Source organism: Candidozyma haemuli (genome assembly GCF_002926055.2).
Source record: "Candidozyma haemuli strain B11899 chromosome Unknown I_2014730914, whole genome shotgun sequence".
Classification (NCBI taxonomy): Eukaryota; Fungi; Ascomycota; class Pichiomycetes; order Serinales; family Metschnikowiaceae; genus Candidozyma; species Candidozyma haemuli.
The window spans coordinates 731,669-758,760 of NW_020289909.1; the positions used below are offsets into that span (position 1 = coordinate 731,669).

The 27,092-nt window shown below is 45.8% G+C and overlaps 13 protein-coding genes across 13 annotated transcripts; 8 read left to right on the top strand and 5 right to left on the bottom strand. All coding sequences in view use genetic code 12, as the record gives it.

The window, feature by feature from the left end:
• Positions 1 to 1,766: 1,766 nt before the first annotated feature.
• CXQ85_005231 (ditrans,polycis-polyprenyl diphosphate synthase) lies at positions 1,767 to 2,597 on the bottom strand (the record flags this gene model as incomplete). Its single annotated transcript, XM_025488830.1, has 1 exon — positions 1,767 to 2,597. The coding sequence occupies one exon, from the start codon at positions 2,595 to 2,597 to the stop codon at positions 1,767 to 1,769; it is 831 nt and encodes a 276-aa protein (XP_025343597.1).
• A 1,548-nt stretch (positions 2,598 to 4,145) lies between these two features.
• On the top strand, positions 4,146 to 5,174 carry CXQ85_005232 (SDR family oxidoreductase; the record flags this gene model as incomplete). The annotated part of the gene is made up of 1 exon (XM_025488831.1): positions 4,146 to 5,174. One exon carries the CDS (start codon positions 4,146 to 4,148, stop codon positions 5,172 to 5,174), a length of 1,029 nt encoding a protein of 342 aa, XP_025343598.1.
• A 781-nt stretch (positions 5,175 to 5,955) lies between these two features.
• CXQ85_005233 (prohibitin subunit) lies at positions 5,956 to 6,795 on the top strand (the record flags this gene model as incomplete). Its single annotated transcript, XM_025488832.1, has 1 exon — positions 5,956 to 6,795. The coding sequence occupies one exon, from the start codon at positions 5,956 to 5,958 to the stop codon at positions 6,793 to 6,795; it is 840 nt and encodes a 279-aa protein (XP_025343599.1).
• Positions 6,796 to 6,871: 76 nt separating this feature from the next.
• On the bottom strand, positions 6,872 to 8,401 carry CXQ85_005234 (aminopeptidase; the record flags this gene model as incomplete). Its single annotated transcript, XM_025488833.1, has 1 exon — positions 6,872 to 8,401. One exon carries the CDS (start codon positions 8,399 to 8,401, stop codon positions 6,872 to 6,874), a length of 1,530 nt encoding a protein of 509 aa, XP_025343600.1.
• Positions 8,402 to 8,544: 143 nt separating this feature from the next.
• On the top strand, positions 8,545 to 9,604 carry ULP1 (Ulp1p; the record flags this gene model as incomplete). Its single annotated transcript, XM_025488834.1, has 2 exons — positions 8,545 to 9,539; positions 9,598 to 9,604. The coding sequence occupies 2 exons, from the start codon at positions 8,545 to 8,547 to the stop codon at positions 9,602 to 9,604; spliced, it is 1,002 nt and encodes a 333-aa protein (XP_025343601.1).
• Positions 9,605 to 9,627: 23 nt separating this feature from the next.
• Positions 9,628 to 11,034, bottom strand: CXQ85_005236 (uncharacterized protein; the record flags this gene model as incomplete). The annotated part of the gene is made up of 1 exon (XM_025488835.1): positions 9,628 to 11,034. One exon carries the CDS (start codon positions 11,032 to 11,034, stop codon positions 9,628 to 9,630), a length of 1,407 nt encoding a protein of 468 aa, XP_025343602.1.
• Positions 11,035 to 11,925: 891 nt separating this feature from the next.
• On the bottom strand, positions 11,926 to 12,402 carry CXQ85_005237 (uncharacterized protein; the record flags this gene model as incomplete). Its single annotated transcript, XM_025488836.1, has 1 exon — positions 11,926 to 12,402. The coding sequence occupies one exon, from the start codon at positions 12,400 to 12,402 to the stop codon at positions 11,926 to 11,928; it is 477 nt and encodes a 158-aa protein (XP_025343603.1).
• A 797-nt stretch (positions 12,403 to 13,199) lies between these two features.
• PRE9 (proteasome core particle subunit alpha 3) lies at positions 13,200 to 13,949 on the top strand (the record flags this gene model as incomplete). The annotated part of the gene is made up of 1 exon (XM_025488837.1): positions 13,200 to 13,949. One exon carries the CDS (start codon positions 13,200 to 13,202, stop codon positions 13,947 to 13,949), a length of 750 nt encoding a protein of 249 aa, XP_025343604.1.
• An 886-nt stretch (positions 13,950 to 14,835) lies between these two features.
• Positions 14,836 to 16,589, top strand: CXQ85_005239 (uncharacterized protein; the record flags this gene model as incomplete). Its single annotated transcript, XM_025488838.1, has 2 exons — positions 14,836 to 16,029; positions 16,158 to 16,589. The coding sequence occupies 2 exons, from the start codon at positions 14,836 to 14,838 to the stop codon at positions 16,587 to 16,589; spliced, it is 1,626 nt and encodes a 541-aa protein (XP_025343605.1).
• A 1,999-nt stretch (positions 16,590 to 18,588) lies between these two features.
• TRY4 (Try4p) lies at positions 18,589 to 18,924 on the top strand (the record flags this gene model as incomplete). The annotated part of the gene is made up of 1 exon (XM_025488839.1): positions 18,589 to 18,924. One exon carries the CDS (start codon positions 18,589 to 18,591, stop codon positions 18,922 to 18,924), a length of 336 nt encoding a protein of 111 aa, XP_025343606.1.
• A 2,503-nt stretch (positions 18,925 to 21,427) lies between these two features.
• On the top strand, positions 21,428 to 22,570 carry CXQ85_005241 (uncharacterized protein; the record flags this gene model as incomplete). The annotated part of the gene is made up of 1 exon (XM_025488840.1): positions 21,428 to 22,570. One exon carries the CDS (start codon positions 21,428 to 21,430, stop codon positions 22,568 to 22,570), a length of 1,143 nt encoding a protein of 380 aa, XP_025343607.1.
• A 534-nt stretch (positions 22,571 to 23,104) lies between these two features.
• CEM1 (fatty acid synthase) lies at positions 23,105 to 24,376 on the top strand (the record flags this gene model as incomplete). Its single annotated transcript, XM_025488841.1, has 1 exon — positions 23,105 to 24,376. One exon carries the CDS (start codon positions 23,105 to 23,107, stop codon positions 24,374 to 24,376), a length of 1,272 nt encoding a protein of 423 aa, XP_025343608.1.
• Positions 24,377 to 24,468: 92 nt separating this feature from the next.
• Positions 24,469 to 26,454, bottom strand: CXQ85_005243 (SKN1/KRE6 family beta-glucan synthesis-associated protein; the record flags this gene model as incomplete). Its single annotated transcript, XM_025488842.1, has 1 exon — positions 24,469 to 26,454. One exon carries the CDS (start codon positions 26,452 to 26,454, stop codon positions 24,469 to 24,471), a length of 1,986 nt encoding a protein of 661 aa, XP_025343609.1.
• Positions 26,455 to 27,092: the final 638 nt, after the last annotated feature.

Consider the following 27,092-nt stretch of genomic DNA (forward strand, 5'->3'; position numbering starts at 1 on the left):
GCGAAGCTCCAGTAGAAATTGTAGAATTTTTTGGAGATAATAAAACAGTCGGCCCCGTCCCCGACACAGTCCAGGCACCTTTATTAAAAAAATCCCTGTCTTTCCATGGGGGAAACTCCACTCTATTTATACCCGTGTGCTCGGTCTCTCCTTTCCTGCAATAAGATGTCAAGAGACGCTGAAGGAAGGCCTGAGCCGAGGGGAAACGGTAGAGAAAGAAGAAGAAAAAGAACAAAGGTTGGGGATTGAGGGGTGACTAAAAAAGATGGCAAAGAGGGGCAATTACATGGTACTAGTTAACTGACTACTCAATTGGCGGTGAAGTGGCGGTACATCTGGCACAGACTCACGTTCATGCTCTGGCTCTTACCCAGCCGCGATTCATTTGGGTGCAAAATAGGACGACCATTCGGCCAGCCAGGGCATGTATTAGAAGAAGAGGTAATGGGTTTTGAAAGTATAGCATATTAGCCTAAGACTAATATACTTCCCTTCTACATCCTTTGATCCCAACTTTATATAAATAGCCTTTGGTGATTCGTATGAGGTGGTCGCTTAGGAGCACTGGCATGGCTTTGTTCGTACACAAAAATGGCTGCGAAAAAAAAAAAAAAAATGGACCCGGGTCGTCGTGTGAATTATCGGAACGAGGTTCGGTGATCTATGTATTTGTGGGGGATTGAGGGACATGGAGGCCTCGTGCGGGTGCAATTGCTACATTAGTGGTTTCCAGAGAGTTTTGTGATTCAAAGATCTCAATTGGCGAAAGGGGAACTGTGAGTAGTCTAGGTTCAATCGTTATTGGCCAATTGAGGATGCCAGCTGTATAAACTTTGGATTGCTAAGAAAAAATTGGAATTGGGTTTTCTTTGTTTTTTTTATAGAGTTGTCTTTGGAAGTGTATTGTTAGTTTTCTTGCTGTAGTTGCCTTTGGTATTGGCTTTGGATGCTGTTACATGGTGCTCTGATCTGCTGATCTTTGTAGATAGCCGAAAGTCTGATGATGCAAGATGGTTTGAGGGAGATAGTGGATTTGGATGGTTTAGACTTTGCTGATTTGTAATAAGCAGGAGATGTTGGGTTAGGTGACTTTTGATCTTCACAGGCCGTGTGGTGTCGTATTTGTTGGTATGAGTGGAGGCTGGAGGCTGGAAGAGGCTGGTTTGGTGTATGTTAGTGTAGATCAGTGAATCGGGTGAACCAACAGTAAAATCGTACTAGTTTGATTTGGACTATGCATATGCTGTAGACTTATTCCTAATGAACGATTTTTTCTTTTTTAATTGGGTATTTTTACTTTGTGTAGCATGGAAATTGACTTGGTTATCACTGTTTCCAACTTTTTCGCAGCCATTGATAAAACATGCAAATTACTATACCATCACAAAATATTCATAGAAACATAAAAAAGATAAGAAAAGTTATGATATGGGTATTTTTAGGCAATTTAAAGCTATCTAGTGCCTCTTATTGCCCTAAACAGCTTTCTAGGTGATATTGTAGATTGCTTCTCGTTAATTGTGATGTCTCAGTCTGCTCCACCAACCATACTGTACCAAACGTAACCTTATCCTTACACAACGTCCTTCAATACGCCACACAACCTCTACAACTCATTACCAAGCATATTATATTTCTATCAAGCTCCCATCAATTCGAAGCCACGCGTGCTAAACAGCCGCCTTTCCTGGTAAATCCCATCATTAATCAAACTCGATGCCATCGGGCTAATGCATAAAATAATTAAATAATCGGTAGCCCGTCTACTACTTACCCACATTCACCTTACAGTTGGCAAACTGCCTCAATGCACGAATGAACACTGGGTAGCCAACGCTATCGTTGTCTGGATCCCAGTACAACTCGCTCAAACGAAGGTGCCAAGGTGGGTAGTCATGCAAATCCAAAACAGGATCGAAGCAGATGAGGAGGTCGGGCTCCGGGCCCACAAGCTCGCTGAGTTCCTCATCAATAAGCTGCACTGTGATATCCTTGACAGACAACTCCCGGTTGGCAGTAAGCTCGCTCATGGTCTTGGTAAGCTCCACAATAGTAGGCTTGCCGTCGACACGAGAAAGCAATGAGATATCCAACGTAGGCTGGCCGTCTGTCTTGGTGCCCGATGCAACAGTGGTATTCGAGTGAGGCACCCTCAAGGTGAATGCTGGAGTAGGGATACCAAAGTAGGCACGAAGGTTCTTCGTAATATAACGATCCAACTCAGCCAAGTGTGGTTTCACAGCACCCGTCTCCTCATAGATAGTCAAACTAGGAATACCAGCACTCAAGCACCAGGCGGCCAACTCAGCGATGTCTGAAACAGCACCTTCAATACCACCATTCTCGTTATCCTCGCTACGCATGCTGATAATACAGCTCAAGCGCTTAGGGATTTTCGACAACTGGGTCACGTCATTCCGAATAACCAGGGGCAGCTTATTCGGGTAGTACGTGATGGAGAGGAAACGAAGGTATGTCTTGTGGTAGACGTACTCAAGGTTTCGTATGATGGACATGAGGAAAAACAATGCAAGAAGCACCATGTGGGAGACGCTATGCTGGGCCCAAGAGACCACTTTTGTTACTTCCAAGGCCATGATGATAAAGGGTAGAGAAGGAGGAAGGGACGTGGATTGAAGGGCAAGATATAGTGACGTGAGGTGCACGGGTGTGGCTGTCCCAAGCCTAAGGAGAGCCAAAAGGGTCAGCCAAGTCGTGGGAAACTGAAGATATGGGGATTCCAGGATAATAGAGATGAAGATAAAAGATATTAGGTTCCGTTTATGTGTTTTTTTTTTCTTTTATTTCATTGGTTGTGTGTGTTTGGTTGATGGTACTGGCAGTGAAGAATGGCTGCGAAATGGGATAAAGTGGGATGACCAGAAGGACGAGGTAGATGGATGGGCAGGAAAAGGCATGGGGATATTTTGAGGTTTAAGGTGTTCCTTAATAAGGTAGGTTGTTGTTTGGAGGGATTTGGTGGTGGCAGTGAAAGTATGGAATGGTCTTTTAACTGGGTGTTTCACATACTTGTAGTCCTGAGACAGCCAGATAGTGTCTATAGATAGTTACCAGTACATGAACTACGTGGGAGCTCTTTCTGACCCCTTCCTTCGAGTTTGACAAATGTACCCAGGTTTGAACCAACCTGACTTACTTTACCATTCGCCACAATCTTATACCCCACAAGACAAATAACCAAAATACCTCATCCTCCAATGCCATCATCAACCAATCCTGGGTCTTTGTGTCACTACGGTTTCTCCGTGCGTGCATAACCTCAGACTGACAGCCACGTATGACTTGACAGGTGGCAAACTGTGGAAGAAGGAGGTTGATCGTGGGGAAGGTGCCGAACTTACCGACATGGTATGTAGTAGAGGAAGAGCTGAAGTAGCTGTTACTGAGAATACTTGGTCCTAATCGAGGTAGGCCAAGGAACCACCACTTCAACTGGTATCCATGACTTCTTTGATTTTTTTTTTAAAAACTCATTTTTAGCAACATAGGCTCCCCTGACAGCCCCTATAGAGTCGGAAATGGACGGTTTCTATCCGCTGATATGTAATATGGGTTATCCAAAGACGCAAAATTCCATATTGGGAGTATCTCCGGCGAGCATGGGAGATTCTCCGAGCCAACGAGGTTCCACAATTGACCACCACAAAGGTCTCTATGAGGGGAAATCTCCAATTTTTTCAATGAAGTCACGTACCAAGAAAGCCACACTACTCGAAAATGCTTATTAAACATCAATCTCATGGTTATGGTGCTGGTTGATTGGATACTTCTCGCATGGTGACCTGCACGGCTGAGGAAGAGCCATGTGCTCGTAATAACGAAAGACAAAGCAAACAATGGACGTAAATGGTGGCAAAAAGGGCTGGGACATGCCCAGCAGCAGATTAGTAATGTTTTCTATAGGCATGTTGATGCTTCTCTTCGGAGAAACACCGGATTGGGTTGTTCTACGTGCATGGCGCATATCGCTTGCACGGAGAAATTCCTCATTGGTAGATTCTCCGGCACTTGATGGCTGCGAAAAACGTTTTCCTCGGAACCGTGTTTCTTCACCTGCCGGGTATAAAAGGGACCGTGATTCCTTCCTTTCAGAATCATCAATTGATTCAATTATCTCAATTACAATGTCTTCTACTACAGTTTTGGTTTCTGGCGCCTCCGGCTTCATCGCTTTGCACACCGTTCAAAAGCTCATCAAGAAGGGCTACAACGTTGTTGGTTCAGTGAGAAGCGAAGAAAAGGGTGAATACGTTAAGAAGGCTTCTGGCAACCCTGAAAAATTCACTTACGAAATCGTCAAGGATATCGCCCAGGATGGCGCTTTCGATGAGTTTGTGAAGAAACACCCTGAGGCTACTGTCTTCTTGCACACTGCTTCTCCTTTCCACTTCAATGCTTCTGACATTGAGAAGGACTTGCTCTTGCCTGCTATCAACGGTACCAAGAGCGCTTTGCAGTCGGTGAAGGACAATGGTCCTAACATCAAGAGAGTCGTTGTGACTTCTTCTTATGCTGCTGTTGCTTCTGCTACTATGGACGTTCAGACAGACAAGGTTTGGGACGAGTCTACTTTTAACGACATCACCTGGGACCAGGCCTTGATGGACCCTGTTCTGGGATACTACGGCTCCAAGACTTTTGCCGAGAAGGCTGCCTGGGAGTTTGTCAAGGAACACAACCCAAACTTTGTGCTTTCTACTGTCAACCCAGTCTACGTTTTCGGCCCACAGCCCACTGACGACTTCAACACTGAGAAGTTGAACACTTCTTCTGACATCATCAACGCCAGCTTGAAGATCAAGAGTCCAGAAGATAAGGCTTACCCTGTGAATGGTCCTGCCGTGGACGTTCGTGATGTGGCTGACGCTCACCTTGTTGCTTTCGAGAAGGACGAGGCCAAGAACCAGAGATTGATTTTGTTCGTTGAAAGATTCACCCAGCAGACCATCTTGGACGTTTTGCACTCCCAGTTCCCTGAGCAGACCAAGAACGTTCCAGTTGGTACGCCGGGCTCCACTGCCGAGGAAATCAAGGTCAGAGCTACTATCAACAACGAGAAGACCAGAAAGATCTTGGGCTTTGAGTTGATTTCTGCCGAGCAGTCTATTGCTGACAGTGCCAGACAGATTCTCCAGGTCGAGGGTAAGATCTAAGTTGATGAATTATAGAGACTATGCGTATATGAATTGATAGAGTGTTTACGATTAAAATAAAAACAGAAAAAACCCCAAAAATAAATAAGCAGTAGTATAGTAAACACTGTGATTCGACTTGGTCAATAGCCTACGCCCACAACTAACTGGAGCATGCCACAAAGCTCTATTTCAGTAGCCTTCACCCACAGTATTCTCTTAAATTGGAAAGTCTAAATGATAGATTTTGGGTTCAAGCTCCCAAGAATGTCAATAAGCTTCATTTTACCTTCAGAAGCTCAGAGGTGCTCAAAAGTTTGATTTTATAGTACAATGGTATACTCCTATGTAACTGAGGCTCCACACTTGGAACAACTACAATTCACAACACATTGTACCACCTTTTCCCACTTAAGTCACCAAAAGCACCACTTCGCCGGACATACAGATCCCAGCTTCACCACCAATTTCTATTCTCCCCTCCCAATTGACCATTTCCATATTCCTCCCTCCTCCACCACCTCTATGGCACTTTTCGCAGCCAATAGAACTGTACCACTTACGCCACAAATGCACCTCAATTGCACGCAATTCGAACAAGAACAAAAAGCAACTAACCAAATATCTTAAAAAATAAGTAGAGAAATAAACGAACTTCCTCCTTTTTTTCCCCCAGCTTTGGGGCCCATCTGAATTCCCCATCTAATGGTTCTGTCAACCAGACCTGCACACACACCTACTTGGTTGCCATCAGTTTCTCAAAACCTCCCCTTGAAACCTTACTCCTCCTTCAATTCCAACCATGTCCAAACGTGTTCTCGACAGAATCAGCAGCCTTGCCATTCCTGCAGGTCTCACATTTGCTCTTGTTCAAGCATCCATTTACGACGTCGAAGGAGGCAAGAGAGCTGTCATTTTCGATCGTCTTAGCGGTGTCCAGTCGAAGGTGATTGGTGAAGGTACTCACTTTGCCATTCCATGGTTGCAGAAGCCAATTATCTACGACGTGAGAACGAAACCTAAGACTATTGCTACTACTACGGGTTCTAAGGATTTGCAGAATGTGTCATTGACTCTCAGAGTGTTGCACAGACCAGAGGTGTTGAACCTTCCTAAGATTTACCAGACTTTGGGTTTGGATTACGACGAGAGAGTGTTGCCAGCCATTGGTAACGAGATTTTGAAGAGTATTGTGGCTCAATTTGATGCTGCTGAGCTTATTACTCAGAGAGAGGTGGTGAGTGCTAGAATTCGCCAGGAGCTCTCGAGAAGAGCCAACGAGTTCAACATCCGTTTGGAGGATGTGTCCATCACCCACATGACTTTCGGTAAGGAGTTCACCAAGGCTGTTGAGCAGAAGCAGATTGCCCAGCAGGACGCTGAGAGAGCCAAGTTCTTGGTCGACAGAGCCGAACAGGAGAGGAAAGCTTCGGTTATCAGAGCCGAGGGTGAAGCTGAGGCCGCCGACACAGTTTCCAAGGCATTGGCCAAGGCTGGTGACGGTCTTTTGAAGATTAGAAGATTGGAAGCTTCTAAGGAGATTGCCCAAACGTTATCGGGCTCGCCAAGTGTGTCTTACTTGCCTTCTGGCAAGGCCGGCGAGGAGTCTAAGAACAGCTTATTGTTGAACATCGCCCGTTAAACAAGGGAAACCGGTCGAATGGCCCTCACGGCCCTACATCTGTGAATAGTAACGAATGACGTTTGCACTAAATGCTCTATATGCTGATTTCTACCGCTTCGTCGTGGACGCCTGGCGTGGTAGCCTTTCCCAGACGAACAAGCAGCTCCACGTCTGCTACCTCTTTAGCGCAGAGACTTGTCAAATTAAGAATGTCGCTGGCTGTGCTTCCCACTGCTATATCATCTTCCACTCTCACACCAATTCCCTGGTAATGCTTTGGCCATTTACTGTCGAATGGGACGTAAATGCCTGGTTCAATGGTGACCACATTACCTTTTCTTAAACGGGCAAACCTTGAAGCTGAAGGAACATCATGAAGATCAAGTCCCAAATGATGGCCAATGTAATGAGGGAAGAGTTCACGAGAGACTTCGCTTCTGGTAACCTCAGAGAGTCCTGGAAGGGAACGAAGGCCTTGAAGTAACGTTGTCACAGAAAGCTCATGCACATCATGAAGAGACATACCGTAGTTCTCATTACACTGGTCAATACAGACTCTGTTCGCGTTGAGAACCACTTCGTAGATATCTTTTTGAGCGTCAGAGAAACCATTAGGAGAGTTTGGCCACGTTCTGGAAATATCAGCACAGTAGCCACCCAATTTACCACCAGCATCAACAAACACAGTCTCGTCTTTATAAAGAATATCATCGTTTCTGGTGTAATGAATAGTCAAGGCATTAGGACCACTAGCAACCACAGGAATGTAAGCCTCTCTGTCACAACCACCTCTGACAAACGCGTAATCCAAGTACTTTGCAAGAAGCTTTTCTGTCATGAATGGTTCCAGACTGCCAACGCGAGCCATGGCTGTGTTGAACGCTCTACTGGAAATCTGGCCAGCCTTGTGCATCACCTTAATTTCAGCTGGCGACTTGAGTGCTCTGTGGTTTGCCAAAACCAGCTTCAACAGCTTCACGTTCTTTCCACGGAGCAATTCATCAATTGCATCGGATTGTCTGTGGTAGCCCAAACTGAAAAAGTTGCTGAACTTCGACAGCTTGGCGCCTTTGCTCTTACTATCAAAGTAGATATGGTCGTTTCTGGAGATGATGCCTTTCAAGTACGCATCTAGACGACCGACCTCGGCAACCTCGTCTGCATTGAAGTAGTCGTAGGCTCCTTGGAGACCAGTCCTCTCACCTTCCCAAAGCTCTGTTGCTGGATTCTTTGGAGGCACAAGCATATGGAACACGATATCGTCGTCATTCTTATTATCAGCAACCTTTTCAATGACAGCCACAGAATCAGGCTCAAGCCATCCTGTAAGGTAGTAGAAGTCAGTGTCCTGTTGGAAATGGTAGAACACCGATCCCGAGCTGTGAACCACTTTATTACCCGCCACAATGACAGCCGACCGAACCGGAAGGTCCTTGGCTAGTCTCATCCTCCTATCATAGTATTCTAAAGCTGTGATACCTGGAGTGATGAATCCAGGTTCCGGTAGGTAATGGGACCGTGTTTCATGCATTGGCTGTCCCGTCTTGTACGGAATGGCCAACGAGGGCCTGGAGGCATAACTATGGCTGAATCTGACCAAATTCCTCGTCCACAAGCTTCGCATGGTGGTAACCTTTTGTGGTGTGATCGTGACGTCAAAGGCCCTTTTCGGATGCGAATTTTCACTCTGATGATAAGGCATAGAACCCCACACTCAAGACATCACCAAGTCCTGGTTTCCACAGCAATCGAGTGGATCGTGAAGTCATGATTGTTTTGGACCCCCACAGAGGGTTTTCGTTTGTGCCCAATCAGCACACGAAACAGGAGAAGGTCCATAGCAACGGTTTTGACCGGCTTTGCTGGGATGAGCATCTCGATCCTCAAGAGGATGATGCGTCTGAATCGTCTGCAGCTGCCACCAGTGTGAGCGAATCAAGCACTCAGGCCAGTGACGTGACTGAAAGTGAGGATGTGCTGAGTCCACGGAAACTCACACGGAAGATGAAGAAGGAATTGAAGCTGCAGAAGAAGGCTAGCGCAAGAAAGCTTCGCCTGGCTAAGAAGGGCTTGACTGAGGCTTTCATAGATACTGACTTCAATGAGTATACGGCACGGCAGCAGATCAAGAAGCTTCACGACCGGATCTTGAAGAAGAACGTCCTGCCAGACCCAACTGACTTCAAGGTGTTCCACTACGAATCTGTGGCTTTTTACAAGTCAGACGTAGACCATCTCGTGCCTGGAGAGTGGCTTAATGATAATAACATTGCACTTGTGTACGAGTTGCTTACTCACACGTTTTTGAAGCTGATCCCGTTTGGCCACGAGATTCTTTTGCTTTACCCTTCGTTAGTGCAGTTGTTCTTGCATTATCCTGTGATAGAGGAGGTCCTGGCGATCTTGCCACAGAAGGAGTTGGCCAAACTGAAGTTTTTGTTTATTCCCTTCAACTTTGTTGATAGTTCGATCGATTTAGAAGATGCTAATAATGGCGATCATTGGGCATTGTGCGTTTTGAGCATCATGGAGAAACGCTTGTATGTGTTTGACTCTATGTCATCAGAGGACGACCATGACGGCGAGAAGTTGCTAGCGCAGCTTGCTAAGCGTCTTCAGGCTGCCATTTTCAAGCCACACGATACGCTTTCGGTATTAAAGATGCCATGTGATCAACAAGACAATTTCGACGATTGTGGTGTGTTTTGTATCATGTTCACCATATACCTCGTGTCGTTGCTCATTTCCGAAGAGCCCGTGGAGTTAGATTTGAGAAACGTTGTATTCAATCCCCTCAGTGGACGGTTATTTTTGATGGAGTTGGTGAACAAACTCTCAGAAGGAGACTAATCATGCGTCAAAGTGTTTTTTCATAAGCAAGGACTTGAGCATACTTGCAGACGCCTCAGCACGTACATCGTGCGTTAATTCTTCGACACTGCTTTGTAAATCGTCGTGCCTTTCCGACTCTAGCGACGGTTTGTAACAGAACAGGTCGGATGCAGATTCATAGACAACTTTAGATTCCCCCAAGTTTAACACAGAGATTAAGAGAAGCAATTTATTGGACACTTCATCGTAGGTTGCTGAATCTCTTGGAAAGTAGCCCAATAATCCTAGCAACTTCTCTCGCAGGATCCTCTTTGTGAGCGATAGTATCAAGAGGAAAGCTTTTTGATCTATAAGTCTTGTGAGGCGTTCAAAAAAGACAGCTTTTTCGTCAGGCAATGCAAATCCTAAAGAAGCAAATAGCTTTTGCAGTGCTTGTGGATTAGCTAGAGCTGATTTGGCTGCATGGAACTCGCCATTCGACAAAAGCGTGAGCACTTCGAATATACCTTCCTCCAAAGACCCAAGATCTGAAGTATAAGAGTCAACGAGAGCTTCGTTCAGGTTCATATTAAGCTGGTTGAATGGTCTAGTAGCAATAGAGGCCACAGCGTACATGACCAACACTTCAGAAACAAGCCCAAGGCTTTCTAGTACCTGAATATGCTCATAAAGACGATCAAACTCTTCAATAAACGCCTGTAGCTTTCCTTGAGTGAACTTCACCAACGCACTAAGCCATTGTAATAGCAAATGATACTGGATTTCAGGCTCCACCTGGTTCCTTACAGCTTCTGGCTTCTCGTCTAGCGCCTTGAACAAGAACGAGCACCGAGTATGGTAATTATGGTTCCGTTTCTCAATCGAAGCAATATTCCGAGGCCCCGTAGGTCCCTCAAAAGTTTCTTCGTTCTCCTTTTTCGGCGTATTCGCCTCTTCAAACCACACACGGCCAAATATCAACGCCACGAGCTGGTAAAAGAGATGCTCATAGTACCTATTCTCAGCAAACGCCTGGTGGCTCGTTACCTGAGCAGGAAACTGGGCGATATTATCAAGCTTGCCCAAATAAAACTGCACCATTCGAAAGTCACACTGGATTATCAGCACGGCAAACACTTGCTTGAACTCATCCACCGCATGCTGCTTATCTGTAGAAGCACCATCGTCCAACTCGACCAAATACGAAGATTTCGGAGCATTCAACTCGACACTTTTCGCCCATTCGTCCAGAAACTTACCCACCTCGGCTCTTCCAGCCCTGGCCAACTGGGCCTGGAAACCAGCATACGCTGGATGAAGCGCTTGGTAAGTGTCCATGATCTGAAGTGCATCCAAAGCAATTGCCGTGAGTTCGTCTTGGGAAAACGCCTCTGGGTGTTTGAAGCGGTGGGCCAAGAAATGGACCCTGAGGAAGTCGACGTTCATGGGTTGGTGGAAGGAAAGAGTGGGTTCTTTAGTCTGGGGTAAAGTGTTGATAGTTAGTGAAGTACAGGATTGCGGGAGGACGAAGAGGGTGTGACGAGGGTGGGGGTAGTTTGGAGGCGACTATTGGGGAAAAAAAGTGGAAGAAAGAAATAAAGAAAGAGAAAATGACGTGCTGAGTTTTGTAGACTGGTTTTTGAGGGTATTTTGTTGGAAAAGTGGCGGATTAATTGGGGGTTTGGTGGATTTCGCAGCCATTAAGTACTGGAGAAGGATGTAGTGGGATGGAAGGAAAAAGGAGGTCAAGGAACGAAGGAAGCTTTATAAAATAGGTTTGTACTGAAGACGTTCATGGTGAGTATATTCTTTAAAAAGGATTAAGAGGTTTATTTGTGGTAGGCTGTTGATGTAATAGCACATTGAGTGCTTCTACTGCAAACAGACACTTTAATGATGGTATCTTAAAGTAAGGATGTCCATTGAGATTTGGGAAATAACTAAGAGAAGATTTAGAATAAAGCTAGAGCACTAAGTGATTCTTTTCTGTCTTCCTGAGAATATTGAGTAGGGTATATCGAACACTGATATTCTCTGACGACGTGCGAGACAAGTGATGATCCCAATGAAACTTATGGCTTCAAGAAAGTAAAGGTCTACGTTAATAAAAGCTTTCAAATTGCCAGCAGGAACTGAACAGCTTCTCGGGAGGCCCTCTTCACTTTAACTTGTTCCCCATCAATATCACCCTAACCTTCCCTGCCACCTACACTAACCCAGAGATACATTATCCTTTTCTTATTTCTATTTAACCATCCTGAACCAAATAAACCTAACCTGTTGGTTCCTTTAACATAAAAACAATCCCAAATCCCAAGAAGACGCTGCCTCCAGCGTCTACATTAACAACAGACTCGTCGAGTACGACGAGCAAATATGATACAAAATCAGCGCCATGCCCCAACTAAACGGAATCCATGTACTCATTGCAAGAGCGCCAGCACGGTAAATAGCCGCTAAAAGAAGCCCAATAATCGCTCCCAGCATAAAACCCTGGGCCACTCCAGCAAGCAAGTACAGCGCTGCCACTATCACCAGCTGTACAACCACGGCTTTCTTTTTTGATGCCACGATCTTCCGTTCTCTATAAGCTCGTAGGTTCATCGAAGCAAACGCAGCAACCCCAACTAGAAAGTACGCTCCACTGAAGAAGATGATCACCCAGTAGACGGTGAATTTCCAGATATCCACCGAGTAGTACAAGAACAGCTCGTTGTACCTGGGCAGGGTTATGCCCAAGGGCCAGAAAATGGCGGGGAACTTCGGCGTGACGTAGCCAATGGGCACATCCAGCGAGCTGACGAAGATTTTCATGGGAAGAGCTTGGAGGTGGTTTGATGGAATATGGAGAAACTGTTTATGGGTATGCAGGTCTCACCAAAACATGGCAGTTGGAGAAGGACATAAAGGGACTTATCTGGGAGGTTATGAGGATTTGGAAGAACTTTTAGGGAATAGGGGTAGCTGGAAAATCATATGTGACAAATGGGTTTATGTTCTCTTGGGTGCTTTTGGCTGGTTATTGGTAGATTGGATGGTCTCTTGATGCTGGTGCGGCGTATCCAGTGGTTGGCACTGAAGATATGCCATAAGCTTCGAAAGCGAGTCAAATCAGAGAATAAGGTGATTACTATAAAGTAAGTAAATATTAAGTGACTACTTAATGCCTTTAATATGGTAGGTTTTAATATGGATTGGGTTGCTTGGGGTAACTTGTGCTCGCCAAGTAGACATGATACCACCCTAACGAGATACATATCAAACTACACTTTCAAGCAAGTCTTTTGATTTGGAATTGGAAAATATCACCAATTATTCGATAACCATAATAGGTTTGTTTAAAGCAAGATAATGGTCGATTCTTGAAAAGTCACGTGATCAGATTACAAATCTCGGGATCCACCAACTAGCCTTAAACGTGAAACAAAAGCAGCCAGTATATCTCTTTCAATTGTTTATCGTTTTCTCCTTCCTCGTTCACCTACTCCCAATTACGTTGGTGGCACTGACTTAGGGGGAGTTGGCTGTTGGTGGTACCTGCACACAACCCGATCGCCACTGCTCAATGTCAAGCCTAGAGACTCCACCACCAACAACTAACCCACATTGCCATGTCCAGATACGACTCCAGAACCACAATCTTCTCCCCCGATGGGCGTCTTCACCAGGTGGAGTACGCTCAGGAAGCAATTTCCAACGCAGGCACTGCCATTGGCATCTTATCACAGGATGGTGTTGTGTTAGCGTGTGAAAAGAAGTTTACGTCCAAATTGCTTGATAACGACGGCAGCGCAGAGAAATTGTACCATTTAAATGACCAGATGATGTGTGCTGTTGCTGGTATGACGGCTGATGCATCGATTCTTGTCAACAACGCCAGAGTGACTGCTCAGAGATACTTGAAGACATACAACGAGGAGATTCCATGTGAGCTTCTTATAAAACGGGTTTGTGATGTGAAGCAAGGTTACACGCAGCATGGTGGTTTGCGTCCATTTGGTGTGTCGTTCATTTACGCTGGCTACGACGATATCCATAAGTTCCAGTTGTTCACATCCAACCCTTCAGGTAACTATTCTGGATGGAAGGCCATTTCCATTGGTGCTAACAACTCGGCTGCCCAGACATTGTTGAAGAAGGACTACAAGGACGAGTTGCTGTTGAACGATGCATGCGAATTGGCTGTGAAGGTGCTCTCCAAGACCATGGACGCCTCGAACATGAACAGCGAGAAATTGGAGTTTGCTACGTTGAGTGTGGGAAAGGAGAACGAAGTGGTGGTAAGAAAAATCTGGAACGATGCTGAGATCGATGAGTTGATTAAGGTTTCCGGTGTTTTGGAAAAGGCCGACGAGGAGTAAGGCTGAAGCAGTCCTACGTGTCATGACGAAGTCTCAAAGCCTGGTTTGATCAGTCCAGGGTGCTGGCAGTGTGTCAGCTGAATAGATCACTAGAAGAATATTAATGATTGTGATGTAGAGCGAGGGTGATGAAGTTGGAGGGGAGGTGGCAGTGGGGCATACATTATGGGGATTTCAATGGTAACTGGAACTCCAAAGAAGAAGTATACAAGCGATGTAAAGAATACAGCTCTCTAACTGTCGGTTGGTTGAGCTGGTAAGGCTTGTTTCTAACAGGTTCTGTGTTAATATTGACAATTAACTGATCCCTTACCATCATAATATCGTCGCCCACAACCATCCCAAACAACTCAATTGCCCGAAGAAATCATAAAAATTGAAAGCCCAAATAAATAAAAATCTTCCCAGTTTGTTGACTGATCATATACTATACTGACCATGCAACCAACTCCAGTGTGACAGTTATTACCATCCACCTACCTTCTCTTAACTTCAGAAAGACGCTCCAAACTCCTTCGAACCGCATCCTAAATAAACCACTCTAGTTACCCTTACCATCCAATTCACGTTCCCATGCTTCATTCTTCCACCTCCTCTCCTTCTTGTCTTTGGCTGCGAAATACCTATACCACTAGCCTCCACCAACCTCCATCAATTCCCACCAACCTCCCCCAAATCCCCCAAAATTCAACCCAAAAGCACCAGTAACCCAAAACACTCAAAAGAAACACCTTCTTAGCATTTTTCAAATTACCCTTATCACTTTCAGTAGTCCCTCCTTTCCCTCTCCTCCCAACTGTCCTATACACATTCGCGGAACCACTTCTCAGTAGTAGCAGCAACATACTACCTCGGTTCTTTCTTCCTACCAACTGTTTTTCCCACGATGGTCTTGCTAAAACCGGGCTTGCCGGCGAAAACGCTTCGTGAAATTCGAGCTACCAATACGATTTCAGCACGTTTGCTTGAGCAATTGCAGAAACTCAATGAGGAGACTGCTGTGTTTCTCCAGACGGCGCTGGTGCCTTCTGAACCAACTGAGATCCAGCACATTTTCCAGGATTTCTACTTTTTGGTGGGCGCCAATACGCTGAGTAAGAACCTTCGGTTTCCTGAGATTCGCCTTGCCAAGTTGAGACAGGTGGCGAGGTCGTTGGATAAAGTGGTACCCCAGAACGAGATAGATAGTGCTTTGGTGAATATCATTGATCGGTACTTGGTGGTTTTGGGAGCACACGAATTGGCCAATCTGTTTATTTTCAAGACAATTGTGCTTACGAACCAGGGCATTTACTGGAGTGACGTGAAACTGCTGAACTACGGGAAGTTGTGTTTTGGAGTTCAGACATTACCTTCGAGAGTCTACGATTTTGCGTGCCGTGGCGTCCACAATGCTACATTTGTGCAATTGAATAATCAGGGCATTTACCAGAGGTTTAAGAATGCTTTGCAGGCGCTTTGGGATAGTTTCAGCAGAGCTGGTGCTCAAGTGTATGGCCATTTGAATAAGAACTTCGTGTTGAGAGGTTCCAGGCTTCGTTTCTTGACAGTGCCGCTTTCTTTCATTGATGCAGAGATTAAGGAGAAGGTGGACGCTGTTCAGGCTCAATTGGATGTTCATTATGGCCAATTGGGCTTGTTCATCAACAGTTTGCCTGTGGATATTGAACTTTTAGGAAAGCTTCTTGATTGTGATGCCAACAGATCTACTGTGCTCCAGAAGATCGAGGATAAGATGAACGACGACTCTGAGTATAAGAATACTCGTGCTCCTGGCTTCATTTCACGTTACTGGCCTGTTCTTGCACTTTTGGTTAAATATGGTCCTTCCACCTCCGTTTCCATCTACCAGAACCGTTTGGCAATCGTTGACTGGGTTAGACACAATTTGGTTGACACAGTTGTTGGGTTCTGGAAGAATTGGGTAGTGAAGCCCATTTGGGATATGTTAGGTATTCTTCGTGCCGATGACCAAATGACCATTACTTCCAAGGAATCTCTACAGTCCGACCTCAACTCTTTGGAAAGAATGGTGACTGACTTCATGAAAGATAATAACATGACCGTTGATGCCAACCAGGTTCGCCAGGCAGTTTCCCAAGGAGACTTGACTATGATGATGTCACAGTATGAAAAAGAAATCAAGACCCCTTACCGACTGATTATCCAGGGACTGTTGATCCGCTCTATTTGATCCAAATCCAAAAGACTAAGGTTGACGGTGCAATTGCTATTGGCGGTATTGATAAATTACTCAAACTGCAGCAGTTGCTTTTCGGTATGCTTTCAGTGCTGCCATCGCTTTTTATTCTTTACCAGGCTAACCAAGCGCTCCATTCAGACGGTACCTTCTCCAAAAAGAGTCAGCGTATTACTTGCTTGAAAAGTCTTAACAGAGTTGGAGCACTTGTCAACCGTGAAGTTCATGAAGATAAACTCGTTGGCGACGGTAAGCTTTTCGTGGAGATGGTCAACTTGACACTTCTTCTGAAGTCGTTGATTCCTAAGAGACTTCTGGAAGACTGGCTCAAAGACCTTAACCTGCTTATGGTGGCCAGTGCCGAAGACAGTGAAAGCGCTAGCCGTGCCGTGGAACGGATCTGGAACATGTACCTGCCATTCTTCAGACGGGGAGTGTAGAGGGGAAGACAGACAAGGGAATTTAAGAAGAATTGAAGATTTTCAGGCTCTTTGACGAATTGCTCGGTGGGTCCCCTCCTAGCATTAAGCGAAAGTGATACAGACGAGATTAAAGCAAAAAGAAAAGAGATACTTTCAAGAGCAAAGGGAGATCGAAATTGATGTACCAAAAGAACGAAGGAAGGCAGAAAATAAAGGAATCTACGGAAAGATCGATCATCGGACGGTTACCGAAGATGAAAGAAGGAACCCGGCAAGACGGAAACTTTTGTGGCGCTCAGATGCAAAACTTGTGGAAAATCATCTCCGTGAATGGAACATGGAGTTTAATACCCGGGCAAGAGGGACCCCTCCGTTGTTCCAAAGCAAAAAAGGGGAAAGTTGGAGAAGCCAAATGGCGATTAGAGAAATCATCTTCACCAATTTGGAACAGCCGCTCGTGGAAAGATAGCCTGGCGTCAGAGGGGAGTCGGTGGGGAGAGAAAAGGCAGATTACCTTAGGAGAGGGACAAACGGGAGGGGAGATTACAATGCTGATACAAAACCTGGATTACGGCAAACCGCTGCAGTATGTGAGTGAAGGGTGCAAGAAAAGAGAGATGGAAAGAAGGAGAGGTTGGATGAAAAAAGTGAAAAAATCAGACCCTGGGTTGGTTGTCTACCAGTTGGCTGCAAATGAGGCGGCAGAATACGAGACTTTTATCGCCAGGGAGGGGCCCGCAAGGGAAACACTCAGATGGGGGAAGGCGGGAGGGGAGACGAAAAAGCGGCTTATAGCAACGAGAAGTCAGAGGAGGAAAGGAAGCAAGGAAAAAAGGAATTCTTCACGATCACAAAAAGAAAGCAATGAAAGAAGGTTTTGCAGAACGGGAACGAGGAGAAGTTTACCAAAATGACGGCATTCTTTTTTTTTTTTATATTCCTTTTAGGGGGATTTGGTTTTAGTGATCGTTCTTTGCCTGAGTCAGTTCCTGCCCAGCCCTCTTGCCTGCCTGTACTGCCACCACTTTGGCTGCGAAAAAAAAAAAAAAAAGAAGTACAGCACCTTTCAACTCTAATTTGCAAAATGGATAAAGCAAGGCTTCTTAAATCCTCAGTTTCTTGTCGCTTTGCCCCTTTCCTTGAGTTTCCTGATCCAATCATCTGCCTGGTTCCTCTTCTGGTATCGTCTTTTGACGTGCCGCCTCACGGAGTGTGAAACTCCGAAACCACTGCGACACCTCCCCCACCGTTCAGTGCCATGCCACCGGAAAACCGGCGCCTTCCCGCTTCCATGCTTGGTTTCCATTCCACTGGGAAATTTGATTGTGTTTGAGGTGGGGAGCAATTGCCAAATAATTTTTTTTTTTTTTATTCCTTCGATTCTTGCAAGGTCCCACTGAGCAAGGTTGGTGTGTGGTTTCCCTTTGCGGGGAAGCCTGCCCCAACACCCAGCTATTTTGGCTGCGAAGAAGATATAAAGAGCTGCAATGCCAGTTTTCGCACTTCACGCCCAGGCAACTTTTGCACTGACTTTGGCATAAAGCTTTTTTTATCTTTGGGTTCTACGGCTCTTGTCGTATCACGTTGTCAATTCGAGGCAGACACTGTTTCTTTGCTTTCTAGCTTGATCTACTCGCTACCTGCTATACTAGAAGGCTTTCTAGTGACTACATCGCATCTACAGCGGTTCATTTATTCATCCCAAGCTTTTTTTTTTTTGGGCGGTTCCAAGTTTACTTGGCTTTTTCTTCAACTCCACCATCATCATCACGCTGCATCCAGCTTTGCTGAATTCAGCTCATTTATTCAAAATTCCTTACCATCCGTATGTCCTCGCCATGGCTCGTGGGTCCAACGAGCCAGTGGGTACTGAAGAGCAAGGACCACTCCCGGAAGAGTCCCCGCCACGCCGCGCGCCATGGCACTAGATCTTCCCCAACGCAACCTGTCGAGCCTGGGGTCGCCAACTCTTGGCTCCACTTCGCCGGGCTTTCACAATGCAACAACTTTTCCGCCCATGGCCCATGGCGGCTACGGCACCAAGACGGCTACGGGAAACCTGCGTATCTTCAATTGCAAGCATTGCCAGAGAGCGTTTACCAGGGAAGAACATCTCACAAGACACATTCTTCTGACTCATAACAAGCTTAAACCCTATATTTGTGGGATTTGCCTGCGTCCCTTCTCGAGGCGTGATTTGCTACTACGGCACGCAAAGAATCTTCACCAGGGCTCCGAGGTGGCCGTGCTGCGGATTCGTAAGCTGTGTAAGAAGGCACCTGAAGAGGATGAAGATAAAGGCGAAAAGGACGACCAGCGGATGAAGATGTCTGTGAACATGCTAGTGTCGTAAATGGACTAGATCTCAATGGCTGCAAAATGAGAAGGGATGCGCCCCTAAACATACTTGGAGGGGGGAAAAGGTTGCCAAAAAGGCGACGCAAACATGCCTTTTACGGAATGGAATACCTACGAAATGCTTGCCGACATCCACGGAATGCTGTGTTCAGAAGGCCCTGCTTTTTCCCCTAACAGGGCTCATGTCTTACATTTTGTGGCTTGCGTTTTTGTGGCACGAAGTCTGTCGTCGTCTGCTGGCTTAAAGCACGGCTGACAATTCTTGACCCTTATCCCCCACGAAACCCCACTATCAATTAGGGGTTATCTTTCCATTGCTGTCCGGAAAGCAGATGCCTCTCGTCCTTAGGGATCTCCAATTGTTCTCCTATTCGAGGCGCTTATTTTTTTTCCCCTTCCCCTCATCGCACCCCTCCACGTCAAGAAAATGTGACATCCAGCACAAAGAAGACTCCCTTTCACGGACTAGCAAGCACAATTCCATACCTTACTAAGCTTCACGTTCAAAGAATGTCGCCTTGCAAACCTTCTTTACTGCTTTCGGGCAGCAAATCTCTCCGCCTGAAGAATGCTGCTGCGTCACGTGATGCGGCGCTCTTAAAAAGTGCTTAGCATGCGGTGGGGAACACAGGGGGAAGCTTTTCGGACTTTTTTGAGGGGACCGGGGTTACACTTTTGTGGAGGATTTGCGCCCCTCCCATTCACCAAAAAGGCTATCTTTTCTTTTTTTCAGTCGAATATTTTTCACTTCTGCTACAGTCTAAATTATTTGGACGACAGCCAATTTTGGCTTCAAGTTTTGTAAATACGAAGGGTTCATCAAAGAACCTGGCCGACCTGGGGGACTGGCATCTGCAACGGAATCATGGCGGAAAAATAATATGTTGGATTTGGATACTATTTATTTTTTTGGGCCCAAAAAGCAAAGTGTCTTATCTGGCGCCAGCGATAATGTCAGGAAGTTAAAAAGGATACTCCGCTTCCAGATAAACTGTGGTATCTTCCCCGCCAGATGGAAGTTTAATTCGTTGAAGTTGCTGTTCTGTGGTTGAGCCAAACGCAATTTAAGTTTTGCAACCAAAAAGGGGGTTTCTGGAGCTTTTTTTGGTTGTGTTTAAAGAGACTTCTAGTCATCAGGGAAGGAATGTATAGCTCTGGTTGAGAGCTGTCTGGGTACATTTGAATTGGCCGTCTAAGGTTGCCAGTACGGTAACCTTAGCGGCTTTTTATAAGCATTGCTTGGTTTTAATGTTACAAGGTTTTTTTTGTGGTTGGGCTTATTGTAGATGGTGATTGCTTTTTCTATATTCTTGTCGTTAATTGTGCTTCGTGGGCTACTGGTTAGTCTTGTTTGATGCATGCCATTGGCAGGGTCCAATTGATGTTGATGGATCAAGAGTCCTAAAGTTGATAGGTTAAATGAAGAACAGTTACAGGCCTTGGCTAAGAAGCAAATGCTATAAGGCTTTGTTTTACTTTTGTGCTAAATATCTTGATAACAGATGCTTCGTTGGAATATAAATAGTTGGATGGTAATTGGAGTTCATTTCACCAGTCTCTATCAATTCTATCATTATTTTAAAAGTTAAGAAAATCAATTTAGCACAGAAGGGAATAAATCCATATTAAAATGCCAGTACTTTTAATTTCTTTCGGCTTCTTTCAACCTTGGAGACGATATTGGGAAGTTGGACCTCGAAGTCAGCTTCCTTACGTCACCGTCCACACTGAATTCCCAACTTTCAATTCAATTTAGTAGGATTATTTTGTTGGGATTAAGAAGCCCGAGGAAAATTAAAACAAAAAAGAAAACGAAAAGAACTTGAAAGGAAACTAAAAGGAATGGTAAGTGTTGATGGATGTAGCCATCTCTATGAACCTCACACTGTGTTCATTCTTAAACCTTCTAAAAACACAACGAAAGCAAACTTGCATTACTTTTTGGGCCTCAGTAAAAATAATCACACTTATCATTGACACTTTAAAACGTTTGCACTTCTTCATGGAACTTGCTGATTCGTGGGGAATGTACGTTTCTTGTCTCCTCACCACCAGAACCATCCTCATCTCGTAAACCCATAAGACACTCGGAAACAAAAAAAATACCAAATCAACAAACCCTTTTCTCCAAAACCTTCACAACAGAATCGCCCTTTTTATTCTCCACCCACTTCCAAATCACCTCTCTCTCCCACTTCTCTCCCTACATAGTGGAATTTTGCACCCAAATCGCGAAGACATCAACAAACAAGCTAGGAGATCTGCAAGAAACCACCAACCACCCAAAGCACACTAATGGCGCCAGGAAACGCTCTTTTCGTGTATTCTGTGCCGGAAACGCCATGGCACGTGGTTATCACGGACAAATGCCACCATTTTTACTTCAATGCCGTTTCAAAAGCTTCCGTGTGGCAGATCACCGAGACTGAGGAGGGTCTACTGGAGAAGCTTGATTATAATGAACTAGCTGTGCTTTTTGCAAAGTCCCGGGGTTTAGTATGAGAGGAGGAAAGGAGAAGAAGGAGAAGGAGAAAAAGAAGGTGGTTGAACGGGAGGTTGAAGAGGAGGAGGATGAGGCTGCAGAGGGAGTGTCTGAACTGGAGCCAGAGGAAGTGGAGGTGCCTCATGATCTTATCCAATCTGTGGTCGGCGAGATGGGACCGTTGGATGAAGGTGAGGGAGAGAAGGAAGAGGTGGGGGAGAAGGAAGTGGAAGAGGAGAACGTTCAACAGCCAATTGGTGGAGGTGTGAGTCTTCTACAGGGCTACCTGAGTGATTCAGGTGATGAGGATGAGGGTGAAGAAGAGGCTGAAGTGGAAGCGACTCAAGAGGTGGTGGTTCCTCAGGATAATGTTGCCGAGGAAGATGTTGCCGAGGAGGAGGAAGAACAGCTGGGCGAAGATGATGCCCTGGAGGGACTGGTGGATGTGAATGCTGGGTTGGAGCTTCTGCTTTCTGACGATGAGGCTGGTGAAGTTGAAGCAGACGAGGGAGTCAAGGAAACGTTTAAATCGCTCTTATCACAACACGAGGGGTCTTTCTCCAAGTACGATCCATGGTTTCTTGTGGTCGAGGATCTCGTGCTGGTAATGGCCCAGGAACCGGCTTTCTACAGTCTCCTGGATAAAGAAAAGGAAACGGCGTTCAATGAATGGGTTGCCGAGTCTTCTTCAAACTTCAAGCAAGCACCCAAGGGCCGTTTTCCTACAGCTAACCTTCTATTCTACCAGGAGCTTCAGGAACACAAAGCTGAGATACGAAAGCTTCCTTATGTTCAATACAAAGAACAGTTTCCTTTCAACACAGATGGTGAAGAACCTGACCGTTTATATAGGAAGCTACGGACGACGTTGGTTGATTTTGCTGATTACGAGAAGAAACTCAAGAAAGGCGGATACAAAGGTGAAAATTTGAAAGTGAAGAAAGTGAACGAATTTGTGGCTAATGAATTGGCCAGTTTGCTGGTTGAAAAAGGAGAGCACGAGCTGCTGGCAGATCTGTTCTTCGACAAGTGGATCGACTTGTGCAATGCCTTTAATTTGCCATTATCCATGGTTGAAAGTCCAGAGAACTTCATCTTGGGCGATGAAAAGAGGTACCTCTGTTACAAGGATGCTCTCATGAAGGAGGGTTCAGATTAGGGAGTGATGTCGCCATGGTGACAACAACAGGATATTTATAGAAAAGTTAAAGTGTTCACTGATACTATAAAGTGGAACGCTGCACATTTGATAGACTCTAATTCTGGAAAGGAAGTAGGTTATGTATTACTCAGAACCAATGGCTGCGAAAAGTCATAATGATTAATGGAACTCCAAACCATGTGTCAACAACAACTATAATAAGTTCCTGTTGAACTAGTACATCCCTTTCTTGTAAATTAGCAACATAGTCAAAAACTGTCCAAATCCTAACCTGTCCTTAGTATATCACATAGTGTACCACTTGCCCTTCTCATACTCTTCTCACCACAAGACCCAACCATACCTCCACCACGCAACAAAAAACACAGTAAAAGTACATTATCAGCATCAACAAACATCACAAAACCCACAAGTACCACCCAACCGCCTCTTCCTTTCCTTTAACTACAATCCATTGGTACCTCTTCCACACCCGTGCACCTGGCTTCCCCAGATTCCAATTTCCACTCATCACCACTTCCCTACCATCCAATGTCTCGAGTCGCTGTCACGGGAATTGGCCTTGTCACGCCATTAGGCATCGGCACGAGGTCCTCCTGGGCCAACCTCATCAAGGGAAAGTCAGGGCTCGTATCTACCAAACTGCTTCCAGACTACGAATCAGCAGGCTGGGATAAAGTGCCTTCCAAGGTCATTGGAAAGATCCAGAACTGGGATCCAGAGAGATGTGCTGATAAAGATGCCAGAAGATGGGCTCTTTTCACGCAGTATGGCATTGCTGCTACGAAAGAGGCGCTAGAAGATTCAAAGTTGGATTTGGAAGGCGTGGATAAGAATAAGGTTGGTGTAGCTGTGGGATCTGGTATAGGCTCTTTTGAAGATGCTTATGCCAACTCGGTGGCTTTCCATGAGAAGGGGTACAAAAGAGTCCAGCCGTTGTTTATTCCCAAGCTTTTGAATAACATGGCGGCGGGCAATATCTCCATCAAGTATGGTCTTAAGGGCCCTCTACATTCTGTGTCTACCGCTTGTGCTACTGGCTTGAATGCTATTGGTGATGCTTATAATTTTATTCATAACGGTTACGCCGATGTGATGGTTTGTGGAGGTACAGAAGCTTCTATTCATCCGTTGGCGTTGGCTGGTTTTGCCAGAGCTCGTTCTGTGGTTACCGAATTCGAAGATGAGCCTTGGAAAGCGTCAAGACCGTTTGATGCGGACAGAAAGGGATTCGTGCTTAGTGAAGGGTGTGGTATTTTGGTCTTGGAAAACTTGGACGCTGCTAAGAAGAGAGGTGCTAGGATTTATGCTGAAGTAACAGGATACGGCTTGTCTGGAGATGCTAACCATATCACAGCACCTTTGGAAACAGGAGATGGAGCCTATTCGGCTATGAAGATGGCGCTAGAAAGGGCAAAGGTAGCGCCTACGGATGTGGACTATGTCAATGCCCATGCTACATCAACTGTCATTGGAGACAGAGCAGAAAATCACGCAATACTGACTTTATTTGATAAAAACTCTAACCTTGCCGTGTCTTCAACAAAATCGTCCATCGGCCATTTACTCGGAGCCGCTGGTGCGGTCGAGGCGGCCTTCACGTTGAAGGCTATCGAAACGGGGCTCTTGCCGCCCACTCTTAATTTACAAAATGTTGGTCGCCACAAGGACGACGACCCGACACAGTTCGAAAAGTTCGACTATGTTGCCAACGAGACCAAGGAGAAGCATGTACGCCATGGCTTGTGTAACTCGTTCGGGTTTGGAGGCGTCAACTGTTCCATTCTTTTCAGTGGGTTATAATGCCCTTGAATGCCCATAGTAATTTTTTTTCTTTTTCTTTTTTATCGAAAACTCAATCTCATCATAAACCGAATAAAACGAAGGAAAAGGACTTAACATCCAGTCAACTTGTTCTTAGGGAACTTGAATCCAGCCATCTCCCAAGAACTATGATTGTTGTTCATGTAAGCAGCAATATGGTTCTCAATGTAGTCGGAAGTTGGATGATCATCAGGGTCACAAGTCATACTGATAGCATTTGGAGGCTGGTAGATTCTGACGTAGTCAACTCTCATATGCGATGGGAAAATGATAGAAGGCCAGTCAATGTAAGCCCAAGAGTTGGAGATACCCAAGTTAATAATGATAGACATTGGCTCCTTAGAAATTCTTCTCCAACCAATGTTACCGTTAGGACTCAAAGCATAAGCATTCAAAGTAAAAGCAGCACCCTCTTTACCCTTACCGACGTACCAAGTAATGTAACCTTCGTCATCATCGTTCATGTACTCGTAGCCGTATTCTTGGAACTTACCGGCACCTTCACCACGCTCGTACCAGGTGGTGTTCAAGGTGACAAGACCAGAAACGGCCTGCTGGAATGGACCACCAGTGTATGTGTTCATGGCACAAACCTCGTTGTTGTGAATCTCAACGAAACTGTAGTCAGGGTAGTACCAAACATCGTATGGAGCAATCTGGTAAGACATGGACACCACACCGGTCTTAAGCGTGTCATCAATAGAACCTTCAATGATATCGATTTCTGGAGCACCTCTACCCGTGCCGGCGTTAGGGTGGTCCTCTCCGGAACATGTACACGCGTTCAATCTCTGGCCAGGCAAGTATGAAATACCATCTGGAGAAGACTGGTTAGCAGTGATACCAGCGTCACAGGAGTCATAAGTATATGGCCAAACACCTTCAGTGGAAGCCAAGTAACCAGGACGGGCCAAGTTACCCAAAGTCCAAAGACCTGGCCAGAGACCCATCTTGTGACCATAGTTAGGCAAGTTGACAGAAGTGACAATAAGACCCTGAGAGAAACAAAGCTTGTTCCAAGACTGAACCATAGCGGAACGGTAGAACAAGTTGTGGTTCTTGTAAGCATCCAAAGTGATGTGAAGAGTACCATTGGCGGTGGTAGCAGCATCTGGGTCGTACCATTCCAAATCCTGAGTAGCTTGGTAGTGAATGTCGACACCCTGGAAGAACTGGTCGTCACCATCGTAGAAAGTTCTGCCCTCAGCGTTGAATTCATCAGAGAAAGTCAAATCCCACTCTTCACCGTTAGAGCTCACACGCTTGTATTCTTCTTCAGGAGTATCAGGGTCGATCAAACTCGTACGGATAGCACTGGAAAGAGGGTATCTGTAAGGAGTCAAAATCTCATAAGATTCTGGTCTGGCCTGGTTGGCAACACCAGAGAAGGACACCACGGGCAAGATGATAAACACGGCGAGGGCACCCAACAAGAGGAGAATGAAACCAACAAGACCCCAACCCACACGTCTATCCATGTGTTTAAGATCATGCCAGAACCTATTTTTGTCGTAAGCAGCATCAGCGATTGGATCTGGGTTGTGCAAGTAGTCATCGGGCTCCTTTTCGTCAATGTGAAGTGGGAACTGGTGGGCAGGGTAGCCGCCAAACGGCGAGAGGTCCACCTTGGCCAAGAACGGGTCCAGGACGTTTTCACCATTGGAAGAAGCCGTTTCCAGGCCGTTCTGGGTCAACTGCATGTATTGGGAGTGGGAACGCTTGAACTGGGACAGAAGGGAGGTCAGCGAGTGTTCTCTGGAATTGGCAAGACTAGGGTACCTGTTGAACTCAGTAGGAGCCACCAAGTTGCCGCCGCCCTGCTGAGAAGGCAGAGACATGTGTCTTCTGGAGCGATCGTCGTAGTTGGAGTAGTAGCCGTTATAGCTAGCTCTGTTGGCAAACTCAGCATCGGGCGAGTTGGAGGAAGGTCCCAGGTTGAGCAACTCGTCAGAAGCCGCCTCGTCAAAATGGCTCAGATCGTACAGACCAGAGCCATCGTCAAACGGGTTACGAGGGCTGTCTGGGTAGCCGTTATTGGTCAAGTCACGGTGGGACATGGAAAAGCAGTAGTGGTTGTTGAAGTTTGAGTTGGAGTGGTCAGATGAGATTAGTGTTTGATTTTCTCGCAGGCTGTGCACTCGCGACCAGGCGGTGAGAAATAGGAAAGGAAAATAGCCAGGGCCCGTGGAGGAACGACGGGGAACGGAAGGTAAAAGAACAGGAAATAGGTTGTTACCAGAAAAGCAAAGGAGGATCAGGACGCTTTTGGAAGGATTTTAGGCGGTTTTGTGGGCACGTTGGAAAATGGCTTTTTTTGGAATGCTTTGGTACGCGAGGTGAGCAAGGAAGAAGGGACACTCTTGGCTGCCAAGACGCAGGAAGCAGCACTTGTGAGCGAGCACTTGTGAGCGAAAGCGAACAAGTGCAATCAACCTGACCACCCATTTCTGCCTCAGCCTTCCACTTTCCCTTAAAAATATCCATGTATTAAAAATACTTCATATTTGGATCTCCAAAAATGTATACTCAAATTTCCCTTTTTCTTCCTCTTCCCTCCACTTTCCCTTTCCTTCCTCTCGCCAGGCTTTGGCTGGGTGTGCAGCTGGGACGCACTGGCGGTTAAGCTAGGCAAGAAAGATGAAGGTTGGCAGGGAAGGGTTGAGGTAGAAAGTGGACACAAAGGAGGGGCGAGGAC